Source organism: Staurois parvus, unplaced genomic scaffold (assembly GCF_062004578.1).
Source record: "Staurois parvus isolate SC_StPar_1 unplaced genomic scaffold, SC_StPar_1.0 ptg002181l, whole genome shotgun sequence".
Lineage (NCBI taxonomy): Eukaryota > Metazoa > Chordata > Amphibia > Anura > Ranidae > Staurois > Staurois parvus.
This window is the reverse complement of record NW_028319977.1, coordinates 1903389-1917500: the sequence shown is the minus strand read 5'-3', so window position 1 is coordinate 1917500 and position 14112 is coordinate 1903389. Positions and strand designations below refer to the sequence as shown.

Here is a 14112-nt window from a genome sequence, read left to right as displayed (position 1 = left end):
GCTGGAAAGGTCTAACATGGCTGGAAAGGTCTAACATGGCTGGAAAGGTCTAACATGGCTGGAAAGGTCTAACATGGCTGGAAAGGTCTAACATGGCTGGAAAGGTGAACGTAGCCTTTAGGTCCAACCACTAAAAGGTGCACTCAACTCCTTGCCTCTACCACCCCTCCAAAAAATAAAAAATAAATAATTAGCTAGAGCAAAGTTGAGGTTTGGGCAATCCACCTGGGAAACCAGATGGATGCTGAGCATATTCACAAAAGCGCAATCCCCACTTCACCTGTCCTGGAAAGATGCTCTTTTCCCCCACGTTGACTCCATGGGCCGACACCTCTGTTGGCTCCCACTCCTCCTTAATCTTGGTGAGTTTGGGGCTGCCAACGATGCCGGAAGGAAGGGCTGTGTCGCTTTCTGACACTCTGTCTCTGGTACCGAAGCTGCGGATCCCGAGAGCTTTGTACCCGCCCTCTGTGTCCGATGAATCATCCTGACCATACGAGTCCTCATCTGTTTAAAGAAGAGAGAGTGGTACTGGTGAGCGAGACACCTCTGATCGAAACAAAACCAAAGAAAAAGATGGAAACAAATACATTTCATTAACAATGAAGGTCTACTTCCCTGCCAGCCCCATAACCGCCCAAATTTCCCTGCCAGCCCCATAACCGCCCAAACTTCCCTGCCAGCCCCATAACCGCCCATCTTCCCTGCCAGCCCCATAACCGCCCAAACTTCCCTGCCAGCCCCATAACCGCCCAAACCAAACTAGCAGATATATAAACACCTCGCTCCCAGCAGAGACGGGTGACGTCATTGCGCCTTACCGCAACCTACAGATAAGCAGGGCACTCGAGACCCATTGCAGGAATGCATTCTCACGGGTTTTCAAATGGCCAGGAGGCAGCCTGGGAGGGTTGGTGACATCACCAGAAGCAGTAATTTTTGTATTTTGTGAAATCTTTGTTACGGACTCATTTTCAGCCTATTTATACAGGCAATGGGGGGATGGCATGGAAGAGGACCTTCCCTTTGCATGAAAGGCCTGCTTTAAGGCCAGGCAGATACAAATTTTTGCAGCTCTGTATTCATTAGTACATCGCTAAATATAGTTTTATGAATGCATGCGGTGTAGGCACCAGACTCCTGCAGTCCTTGCACTGTAGAGCTCAGACTGGGAAATGGAGAAGCACAAAGAGCCAATTAGTTGCACTGCAGAGCACAAAATATGCTGAAAGGAAGAGAAGAGTGGAAGAAAGATGAGCTCATTAATCTGTCTTCTTTCTCTGTCCAATCAAAGGATGGGGAAGGACAGGATCAGTGCTAATTCACTGCAGCAGAGGAAGATCAGATCTCTTGCCCTGCCAGGCAGGGCTGTGCAAATCTCAGGACTGGATGGACAGAAATCGCTTGGCAAGTAAAAAGATTTAATTTTGTATTTAACCACTTCCTGATGATCTGGCGCATATATGTGGCCTCTTAGAGGGTGAGCTTTAATGATAGGTCCTAGGTAAACACTTTACTGTGCAGAGAGGTCTCCCTGCGCACTCCCAGCACAGTAATGAATGGGTACCAGACAGCTCCTGATGCATACTTGCATTTGGGAGCTTTCCATCATGTGACTGCCAATCACAGCAGTCACATGATTGGAACACCCGCCTCTGCCTCCCAGAATTTAGATCCCCTTAAAGGGCCAGGAGAAGGTGGCAGAAAGGGGTTAAATGATTTATGTAGCTTCGTATTCCGCTAAACCAAAACTTAAAGTTTTTGTCCTTTAACCACCTCCTGTCCAGAAGTTGTATATAAAACGGCCTCCCCGCCCCCTGCTTGTGCACGCTCCCTGGGAGTGCGCAGTACCACGATCCAGTGCCCGCTGTGTCCTCTGGACACAGTGGAACACCGATCAGACGGGACCTCTCTGCGAGGTACCGATCATGTGATCACTGATTGGCCAATCAGTGATCACATGCAAAGTAGTAAGCAAGATGTCACTTCTGACATCATTGCTTACTACTAGTGAAATCTGTGAATGATCACAGAGGTCACATGGTACAAGGCTATTCACAACAGCCTTATACCATGTGACAAGCTGCGACCAATCACAGCTCACACAGTAGTTCTCAATGGCTGCAAGAATGCAGCCAGAGAGGAGAAATGATTGCTTTTACAGCCTTTATAGGTGTAAAAGCAATCAGTGTAAAAAAAACAACAAAAACAACAAAAAAAAAAAACCCATCACCCCCCACAAGTAGTACAGTGTCACCATGGTGACACTGTACTGCTAGGGTGACAGTATGTAAAAAAAAAAAAAAATATATAATATATATATTTTTTTTTTTTATGAATTTTTTTGAGACAGATAAAGCTTTATTTTGGTGGTATTTATTCACCACTGGGAATTTAATTTTTTTGCTATGTAAAGGAAAAAGTCCAAACATTGTGAAAAAAGTTTACAAAATATAATTTTTGGTTATAAACTAATTTGGGTTTTTTCTAAAAAGATAAAAATGGAATACATTTTGGCCAAGATTTATGATGAAATTATTTATTTGCAAAATTTTATAAGAAAAACATTTTTCACAATGTTTGGACTTTTTCCTTTACATAGCAAAAAAATTAAAATCCCAGTGGTGAATAAATACCACCAAAATAAAGCTTTATCTGTCTCAAAAAAATTCATATGGGTACAGTGTTGTATGACCGCGCAATTGTCAAAGTGTGATAGCGCTCAAAGCTGAAAATTGGCCTGGACAGGAAGGGGGTAAAAGTGTCCGGACATGAAGTGGTTAATTTTGGTAAGGTTAGGCAAGGCTGCCTGTGACCCCACTGAGATTTCTATGGGTCCCTGCTCCTGTCATGACAGCCAAGGCAGAGCTGTCAATGTCTTGGTTCCTCTCTTTGAGGAGATTCAGCATTTACTTCTCTGCAGAATCTACCATGGGGCAGGAACATCACACCTAAAGTGATGCCGACACCATTGGGACACTTTCACCCTATAAATGACCTATTAAAGAAGCAAAAATAGAACAAGTATAAAGGCATTTATTTATTTTTTTAATTTGGATCAAGTGGTGAGGAGTTAGAACAACTTTCAGGTCTTTATTGCGGTTTGTGTCTCCTATAGGTAGATTCACTATTACTAAGCCTCCTGATTACCAAGGTCACTAGCTATGAATATGAGGCCATGTCAAGTTTCCACCAGAGCAGGAAGTGAGAGGAAAATCTTCTGAGGATCATTGTTCCTGTGACAATTGTATACGGCGCATCCAGAAAGTATTCACAGCGCTTAACTTTTGACACATTTTGTTATGTTACAGCCTGATTCCAAAATGGATTACATTCATTTTTTTCCTCAACATTCTACAAATACCCCATAATGACAATGTGAAAGAAGTTTGTTTTGAAATCTTTGCATTAAAAAAACAAAAAGAATTCCGTGAGGCCCTGGAGCGATCTAGATTGGCTCTAGATCTCATCCTCACAGATCAAGCGGAACTCTCACTCCGCAGATCTAGGCACAAATATTACACTAGGGCAAATAAACCTAATACATTCCTGGCCCTCTCACTCCGCAGGCTTGACCAACTTACTAAACCTATCAGGATACGCACCTCTTCTGGCAACCTCACTAGCAACTCAGAACTCATTCTACAGACTTTCCATAAACACCTGTCACAGCTTTACTCCTCTTCCACACCTTTTGACCCCGCACAAGCAGAGGCCCTTTTAACTTCCATTTCCTTCCCGAAACTTTCGGAGTGCCAGTTAGTGGCACTTGAGCGACCCATCTCCCCAGCCGAAACCTTAGACGCTATTAAAAATCTGAAACTACGTAAACGCCCAGGGCCAGATGGCTTCTCAGCCACTTATTATAAAAAATTTGCTCATCTCCTTACACCTATCCTCACTAATGCTTTTAATGCCTTACTGTCTGGCCAAACCTTCAACCATGAAACCGTACAAGCGAACATATCAATGATCCCAAAGCCGAATTCTGATGACACGCAGTGGTCCATTTATAGGCCAATTTCTCTTCTCAACATTGACATCAAACTGTTAGCCAAAATCCTCTCCTCCCGTCTTAACCTGTGTATTGGCTCTCTAATACATAACGACCAAGTGGGCTTTATCCCAACTAGGCAAGCGGGGGATAATATTAGGCGTGCATCTCTATTGGCTAATTTAGCCAGGTCTCGTAGTATCCCAGCCTGCTTCCTGTCCCTGGATATCCGGAAAGCGTTCGATACAGTCTCATGGCCTTACCTCAGATATATATTGCACCGTTGGGGTTTCGGCCCACATTTTTTAACCTGGGTCTACTCGCTGTATCGAGAGCCTTCGGCCAGAATTAGATATCTGGGGCACAGGTCAGCTCAGTTCCCAATCTCCAGGGGCACGAGACAGGGCTGCCCTCTGTCCCCTTTGCTCTGGCTATAGAGCCTCTTGCCCTCTTAATCATAGCTAATCCGGATATCAGGGGACTGGAGATAGGAGGCATGCATCATAAACTATGTCTCTTCGCAGATGACGTCTTGCTCTTTCTTACATCTCCATTGACCTCCTCCCCATCCCTACTCCGGCTTCTCGAAGCGTTTGGTTCGCTATCTGGACTAGTAATAAACCCCCATAAATCAACAGCACTCAACATCTCTCTCCCCCGGTAGAGCTGACACATCTAAAGCAGATTTTACCATTTCCTTGGTCACAGTGTCATATCCCTTTTTTGGGAATCAAACTAACCCCTAAGTTATCAGACCTTTACGCAGCTAACTATCTTCCGATGCTAAACCACCTTTCGGCCCTTTTGACCAAATGGTCTTCCCTACCCCTCGCATGGCTAGACAGAATAGCAGTTATCAAAATGTCAATCCTCCCAAAAATCCTATATCTATTTAGAGTCCTCCCAGTCCCCCCTCACTACATCCGCACACTGCAGTGTCGCATTTTTTCCTATGTATGGAGCAAAACTCGTCCTCGTATACCACGCTCCACCCTATACCGTTCTAAGCTCAATGGTGGTCTAGGCTTACCCGACATCAGCAAATACTATCAAGCAGCGCATTTAGCCCAATTACCTAAATATCATGCAACCTTTGAAATCCCACAATGGGTGGCACTAGAGTCGATAGAATGTGACCCCTTATCTACAGCTAACTTACTCTGGTTGAGGCCAATAGACCGCCGCTCTATAACCAACCCCATCACTTCTCATTTTTTATCCATGTGGGACAGGCTAAAAACCCAATATCCCCTTCAATCACTACATAATCCCCTGCTTTCGTTCCTGCGAAACCCAGCTTTTCCCCCGGCCTGACAGACACCCCTTTTATTCAAAGCCTGGTCCTCTGCTAATTTGCTCCGCACGCATCATTTCCTACAGAGGAATAAGTTTAAATCCTTTGCCTCGCTGCGGGAAACGCATAACCTCCCAGCTTCCGAGATATTCAGATACTTGCAGCTACAACACTTTTACGCCCCCTACGCTACCACAACTAATCGGCCAGATGCCATGTCTCTCTTTGAAAGAGCATGCTACAAAGACCCTCACAGACGTGGGCTTATCTCCTGCTTATATTCACTTTTCACAACCTCGATCACCACGCCCCCCCCTTTGTATACCCATAAGTGGGAAGTGGATCTAGGCAAGAAACTTGACCTGATTGGGATCACATTTGGGCCAACACAAAATCTTCATCACAGTACATTGTAGCACTGGAAACAAATTATAAAGTTTTAACCCACTGGTACTTGGTCCCAGCGAGAATCGCAAAATTTACCCCTAATTACTCTCCCAACTGTTTTAGAGGCTGTACAGACCTAGGAACACACTACCATATGTGGTGGAACTGCCCAGTGGCCCAAGTCTTTTGGGATGAAATTTTCACCATGATATCTACACTTAGCACTATCACTCTACGTCCTGACCCAACAACAGCCCTACTCAATCGGTGCCCCCCTGGAGTTTCCAATTCACAATTCAAGCTCCTCATGCAAGTTACAACAGCAGCTAAACAGGTTATAGCGAAATCCTGGAAATCCCCCACCCCAAGTGTTGCGGCCGTCAAAACCAGAATAACACAAGCCATGATACATGCAAAGGTGGAAGCCACAATTCTAGACAAGATTCCTAAATTTTTACGCATATGGAGCCCCTGGGTAGAGCACTTCCTCCCGCCTAACTTCGATGAATCACGCCTTCTTCCTTGATTTGTATACTGCGAGCCAAGGACGCTGTCAGTAGCCCTTCATAGGCAGCACCTGAGGTCTGCTGCAGACTTGCTGAGTGCTCATGGAGTCACCGTTGCTGTTCCCCTTTCCCTCCCCTATCTTCCACCCCTGTATGACCCCCCTCCAAACTTCACCCTATTTCTTTTTTGCACCTGGGAGACAATACTCTGATTGGCTGGGACAATGATGTTATCTGTAGTCGACTTTTATATACCTGTTTCAGCTAGAATTATATAGACATCTGTAATGTGATCCTCATTCATTTTTTCTATGTCCTACTGCCACCTCATTGTCCAATGTACACTAACAAAGTCTCCCTGTTTGTAACTTTATGGTTTATTGTTAATAAAATGTTTGAACAAGAAAAAAACAAAAAAAACTACTAAAAATAAAAAAAACATGTACATAGGTATTCCCAGCCTTTGCCATGACACTCAAAATTGAGCTCTGGTGCATCCTGTTCCCACTGATCATTCTTGAGATGTTTCTACAACTTGATTGGAGGGCACCTGTGGGAAATTCAGTTGCTTGTACATGATTAGGAAAGGCATAAACCTGTCTATAGAAGGTCCCACAGGTAACCGTGCATATCAGAGCACAAGCCATGAAGTCCAAGGAATTGTCTGTAGACCTCCGAGACAGGATTGTATCAAGGAACAGATCTGGAGAAGGGTACAGAAACATTTCTGCAGCATTGAGGGTCCCAATGAGCACAGTGGCCTCCATGATCCGTAAATGGAAGATGTTTGGAACCACCAGGAATCTTACTAGAGAGGACCACCTGGCCAAAATGAGTGATCGAGGGAGAAGGGCCTTAGCCAGGGAGATAACCAAGCACCCGATGGTCACTCTGAAAGAGATACAGCGTTTTCTGTGGAGAGAGGAGAACCTTCCAGAAGAACAACCATCTCTGCAGCACTCCAACAATCAGGCCTGTATGGTAGAGTGGCCAGATGGAAGCCACTCCTCAGTAAAAAGGCAAATGGCAGCCCGCCTGGGGTTTGCCAAAAGGCGCCTGAAGGACTCTCAGACCATAAGAAACAAAACCCTCTGGTCTGATGAAACAAAGATTGAACTCTTTGGCCTGAATGCCAAGCATCATGTCTGGAGGAAACCAGGCACCGCTCACTACCTGGCCAATAGCATCCCTACAGTGAAGCATGGTGGTGGCAGCATCATGCTGTGGGGATGTTTTTTAGCGGCAGAAACTTGGAGTCTAGTCAAGATGGAAGGAAAGATGAATGCAGCAATGTACAGAAACATCCTTGATGAAAACCTGTTCCAGAGCGCTCTGGACCTTAGACTGGGGCGACGGTTCATCTTTCAACAGGACAACGACCCTAAGCACACAGCCCACATAACAAAGGAGTGGATATGGCCAACTCTGTCAATGTCCTGGAGTGGCTTAGACTTGAACCCGATTGGAGAGATCTGAAAATGGCTGTGCACCGATGCTCCCCATCCAACCTGATGGAGCTTGAGAAAAAAAAAAAAAAAGGAAAAAAAAGGTGTGCCAAGCTCATACCACCATACTCAATACGACTTGAGGCTGTAATTGGTGCCAAAGGGGCTTCAACAAAGTATTGAGCAAAGGATGGGAATACTTAAATACATGTGGTTCTTCTAATTTTTAATAAATTAGAAATATTTCAAAAACAAACTTCTTTCACATTGTCATTAGGGGGTAATGTTTGTAGAATGCTGAGGAAAAAACTGAATTTAATCCATTTTGGAATAAGGCTGTAACATAAAATGTGGCAAAAGTTAAGCGCTGTGAATACTTTCTGGATGCACTGTAACTGCAGTGTAAGATCATCTAAGGCACCGACTGCTAGACTCACCAAATTTGGTGAGATCACTACTGTGCTCCTCAATGTTCTCCTTGCTGGAGGATCAGGTGATATTGGTGACTAGTCCTAGACTACTTTTGGGCACAGCTCCCAGAATTTGGTTCCCCCTTAAAGTAGATGTATAGTGAAAACTTTTCTTGTTAGTGAGGAAGGTTTAAAATCTTTAAATGCCATGTGTAGTCTGAGGGTAGCAGAGTGACTAAATCATTCCCTTGCCTTGCAGTACTGGGGTTCTGAGTGGAAGTCCCACTATCTGCAGCCCACCTGTCTGTGGGTTTCCCACGTCTGCTCCGCTGTCCTCCCACAAACCCAGAACATATTAATACGGATCTGTCTAAACTGACCCGGTACTGTACCTGTTTGGCAAATTAAATTTGAGGATTTTTAGGTATGGTGACATTTGGCTACAACTGCATTTTAGGAAAAAAAAATCCTGGAAGCAGATATTATAATAAAGCTAAATGCATCATTAACGGTCAAATGGGGAATTTGATTTCCAATCAACTAAGATTCCATAACCAGGGCACCCACTGGACTTTGCTTTGTATCCCTCCACCAGCACGCCCATGTCACTTCTCTACATCCCACCACCAGCACACCCATGTCACTTCTCTACATCCCACCACCAGCACACCCACTGGGCTCTCCTCTGTATCCCTCCACCAGCACACCCATGTCACTTCTCTACATCCCACCACCAGCACACCCACTGGGCTCTCCTCTGTATCCCTCCACCAGCACACCCATGTCACTTCTCTACATCCCACCACCAGCACACCCACTGGACTCTCCCCTGTATCCCTCCACCAGCACACCCACTGGACTTTCCCCTGTATCCTTCCACCAGCATACCCATTGGACTCTCTATATCAGTCCACCAGCAAATCCTCGGACTTTCCCGTATCCCTCCACCAGCACACCCATTGGGCTCTCCTCCGTATCCCTCCACCAGCACACCCATTGGATTCTCCTCTGTATCCTAACCCTAGCACACCCATTGAACTATCCTCTGTGTCCTACCCCCAGCACACCCACTGGACTCTCCTCTGTGTCCTACCCCCAGAACACCCAATGGACTCTCCTCTGTGTCCTACCCCCAGAACACCCAATGGACTCTCCTCTGTGTCCTACCCCCAGAACACCCAATGGACTCTCCTCTGTGTCCTACCCCCAGAACACCCAATGGACTCTCCTCTGTGTCCTACCCCCAGAACACCCAATGGACTCTCCTCTGTGTCCTACCCCCAGAACACCCAATGGACTCTCCTCTGTGTCCTACCCCCAGAACACCCAATGGACTCTCCTCTGTGTCCTACCCCCAGAACACCCAATGGACTCTCCTCTGTGTCCTACCCCCAGAACACCCAATGGACTCTCCTCTGTGTCCTACCCCCAGAACACCCAATGGACTCTCCTCTGTGTCCTACCCCCAGAACACCCAATGGACTCTCCTCTGTGTCCTACCCCCAGAACACCCAATGGACTCTCCTCTGTGTCCTACCCCCAGAACACCCAATGGACTCTCCTCTGTGTCCTACCCCCAGAACACCCAATGGACTCTCCTCTGTGTCCTACCCCCAGAACACCCAATGGACTCTCCTCTGTGTCCTACCCCCAGAACACCCAATGGACTCTCCTCTGTGTCCTACCCCCAGAACACCCAATGGACTCTCCTCTGTGTCCTACCCCCAGAACACCCAATGGACTCTCCTCTGTGTCCTACCCCCAGAACACCCAATGGACTCTCCTCTGTGTCCTACCCCCAGAACACCCAATGGGCTCTCCTCTGTGTCCTACCCCCAGAACACCCAATGGGCTCTCCTCTGTGTCCTACCCCCAGAAAACCCAATGGGCCCTCCTCTGTGTCCTACCCCGAGAACACCCAATGGGCCCTCCTCTGTGTCCTACCCCGAGAACACCCAATGGGCCCTCCTCTGTGTACTACCCCCAGAACACCCAATGGGCTCTCCTCTGTGTCCTACCCCCAGAACACCCAATGGACTCTCCTCTGTGTCCTACCCCCAGAACACCCAATGGACTCTCCTCTGTGTCCTACCCCCAGAACACCCAATGGACCCTCCTCTGTGTCCTACCCCCAGAACACCCAATGGACCCTCCTCTGTGTCCTACCCCCAGAACACCCAATGGACCCTCCTCTGTGTCCTACCCCCAGAACACCCAATGGACCCTCCTCTGTGTCCTACCCCCAGAACACCCAATGGACCCTCCTCTGTGTCCTACCCCCAGAACACCCAATGGACCCTCCTCTGTGTCCTACCCCCAGAACACCCAATGGACCCTCCTCTGTGTCCTACCCCCAGAACACCCAATGGACCCTCCTCTGTGTCCTACCCCCAGAACACCCAATGGACCCTCCTCTGTGTCCTACCCCCAGAACACCCAATGGACCCTCCTCTGTGTCCTACCCCCAGAACACCCAATGGACCCTCCTCTGTGTCCTACCCCCAGAACACCCAATGGACCCTCCTCTGTGTCCTACCCCCAGAACACCCAATGGACCCTCCTCTGTGTCCTACCCCCAGAACACCCAATGGACCCTCCTCTGTGTCCTACCCCCAGAACACCCAATGGACCCTCCTCTGTGTCCTACCCCCAGAACACCCAATGGACCCTCCTCTGTGTCCTACCCCCAGAACACCCAATGGACCCTCCTCTGTGTCCTACCCCCAGAACACCCAATGGACCCTCCTCTGTGTCCTACCCCCAGAACACCCAATGGACCCTCCTCTGTGTCCTACCCCCAGAACACCCAATGGACCCTCCTCTGTGTCCTACCCCCAGAACACCCAATGGACCCTCCTCTGTGTCCTACCCCCAGAACACCCAATGGACCCTCCTCTGTGTCCTACCCCCAGAACACCCAATGGACCCTCCTCTGTGTCCTACCCCCAGAACACCCAATGGACCCTCCTCTGTGTCCTACCCCCAGAACACCCAATGGACCCTCCTCTGTGTCCTACCCCCAGAACACCCAATGGACCCTCCTCTGTGTCCTACCCCCAGAACACCCAATGGACCCTCCTCTGTGTCCTACCCCCAGAACACCCAATGGACCCTCCTCTGTGTCCTACCCCCAGAACACCCAATGGACCCTCCTCTGTGTCCTACCCCCAGAACACCCAATGGACCCTCCTCTGTGTCCTACCCCCAGAACACCCAATGGACTCTCCTCTGTATCCTTCCACCAGCACACCCAATGGATTCTCCTCTGTATCCCTCCACCTGCACACCCATTGAACTATCCTCTGTATCCTAACCCTAGCACAGCCATTGGACTCTGCCCTGTATCTCTTTACCAGCACACCCATGGGACTCCCCTCTATATCCCACCACCAGCACACCCATGGCTCTCTCCTCTGTGTTCCTACACCAGCACACCTACTGTACGCTCTTCTTTATTCCACCACCAGAACACCCTATGGGCTCTCCTCTATACCCCACCACACCTACTGGGCGTCCTCTATATTCCACCACCAGCACACCCATCAGACTCTCCTCTGTATCCCTTCACCAGCACACCCATTGGGCTTGCCTCTATATCCCACCACCAGCAAAATTATTGGACTCTATATTCCAACACCAGCACACCTACTGGACTCGCCTCTATACCCCACCACCAGCACACCCTATGGGCTCTCCTCTATACCCCACCACCAGCAAACCTAGTAGACTTCTCTGTAATCTACCCTCGGCCCGCTCCTCTATCATGCTATCATTGGTTTGTCCTCTGCATCCTAAATCTACTGGGCTCTCCTACCTTATCCCCAGCACAGCCACTGGATTTCCCCCTGTATCCCACCAATAAGCAGCAATATCACTGCAGTGCAGATTGGCACAAAGGGTGTCAGTGGTGGAGACTGTCAATGACGTCAGTCTCTGCCAAATGCCCTATATGAAGTTGGCTACTAGAAGATAACTGATCGAACAGCTATTGATGTGGCTCCAGTGGCCCTCCACTGTTGGTTTCTACGCACCCTCCTTCTTTATGGAGACGCCGTTGCTCCGGCAGCCATTCAGCGACGGTTCCCCCCTCAGGACCTTGACCTGGGCTGACAGAATGGAGGCCATGCTGCTCCCCAGCAGGACGGGCCTCTTCAGCGGCGAGCGCCCCAAGATTTTCCTCTGCGGCGACAGCCCGGCGGCCATCTTCAGGTGCTTCATGATGCCCCGTATCCTGGACTCCCCCATAGGCAGGTTTTTAAACCAGCGGGCGTAGCCGGGCCGGCAGTCTGGCTGTGGCGTCAGGTAAAAGGGGGCATCCTCGCACTTCATCTTCTCCGGCCTCTCCACCGAGTACTTCTCGTAGGCCTTCACCACGTCGCGCTCCGGCTGCTCGGGGCTCTCGTAGATCTGCATGCGCATGGTGTGCGAAGGGTGGAACTTGGCACCGCCGCGGCCCGGCGTCAGCTTCTTGGTGTGCTCCAGGTACTTGCGCCCCTGGGCGTCGGCCTTGAGGGTGATGTTGCCCCACTTGAGGTTGTGCTGCTCCATGGTGCGGAGGCTGAAGTGGAGGCCGATGTTGAAGAAGAGCATGTAGAGGAGGGCGGTGGGGTTGTGGAGGCCGATGGCGCCGGTGGCGTACAGCAGCTCGATCTCTCGCTCGGTCAGCGGCTCGGCGTGGTGCGGGTGGCTCCCCTTGCCGATGGTCTTCAGGTATCTCTGCTTTTCCTTCATGGCGGCCACCGTCCTCAGGAACTTGGTGTCGCGGGAGCGGTAGATGGCGTGCGGGTAGCCGCACCTCTCGAAGTGGCGGTCCAGGCTGCCCAGGATGCCGCGCAGGGTGCCCGGTTCATACTCAGAGCCGTCCTGCTTGCGGTGGGTGCGGATGAAGTTGGCCAGGTGGGCGTCCAGCTCCGCCACGGGGACGGTCAGCAGCGGGCGCTCCTCACGGGCCCGATTCAGGTAGGCCTGGACGATGCGCAGGTCAAACTTGGTCTTCTTCAGGGTGTTCTTGTTGTCTGGCTGCTGCCCGGCCTCCTCCATCTTCCCGTCCAGGGAGGACGCTGGTGACGTCATCGCGGGAAAGGCCTAGCGAGGGTATGGCGTCATATCAGCCCTTACAGGGCCCTAGGCGTTGTCGGTCGAGGGCCGAGTGACGTAACACACCAGGTCCCGTTACTTTTTTCCCGGCCGCTCCCTCTCGACGGCCGTACTTCCCGTTCACCCGAGATCCCGCGAGAGCGCCCCGGGGGACTGCGCAGGCGCGCAACCCCGAAAAGCGGGTCAGTCGACACCGCGCAGACGCAACCAGCAGCGATCGGTGCACACTGCGCAGGCGCAAAACCGGTCAAACACGCACGTGCGTCCTTACGTACTTCTAGCGTCAACGCGTATGTTCTTCAATGTATTAGCTCTGCGCGTGCGCAGATATAAATCTTGCCGTCTAGTTGCAATGGCAGAGTATTTTCATTCAAATACATATCTCTCACTAACTAAAAGGAATTTCCAGAGCTGAACTGATCGCTAGAAACCTTTGGCTTTAATACTTTTTTGATTGGCTGACAGGTTCAATGATGTCAACATACCTAACTCAAAGTATTGAAGCCAGAGGTTCAGCATGACATCCAGGCAACTAGCATTTCCACAAAGTCACTTTTTTAGGATCACTTACCCTCCAGAGGATTTACCCCCCTTCCTGACCAGGCCATTTTATGCGATACGGTGTTGCGTTACTTTGACAATTGCGCGGTCATGCAATGCTGCATCTAAATTAAATTTATGTCCTTTTTTTCCCTACAAACAGAACTTTCTTTTGGTGGTATTTGATCACCCGTACGTGTTTTTATTTTTTTGTGCTATAAACAAAAAAAAGACAATTTTGAAAAAAAAAAATGACTTATTTTCAATAATTTTTATTAAAGTTTTCAAGTGTACAAAAATATAATCCCCTGTAACAACAGAGGAGAAGATAAAAAATAAAGTAGATACATAGAAAAGAAAAAAGTAGCTGACGCATGACCATACATCAATAGACGGAAGTAGAAAATATAATTCTTCCACAGTATAACAACATTATGTT

The 14112-nt window shown here is 48.9% G+C and overlaps 1 protein-coding gene across 1 annotated transcript in view; it reads right to left on the bottom strand.

Annotated features, from left to right (window-relative positions):
- LOC149432247 (uncharacterized) overlaps window positions 1–13257 on the bottom strand; it is a 43642-nt gene extending 30385 nt beyond the window's left edge. Inside the window, exons 1-2 of the mRNA XM_089665371.1 lie at window positions 12068–13257; window positions 281–507 (exon numbers count right to left, since the gene is read on the bottom strand). Of these exons, the coding sequence (XP_089521497.1) occupies window positions 281–507; window positions 12068–13109 (1269 nt within the window). The 5' untranslated portion in view covers window positions 13110–13257. The remainder of the gene's footprint in view (window positions 1–280; window positions 508–12067) is intronic.
- Window positions 13258–14112: the final 855 nt, after the last annotated feature.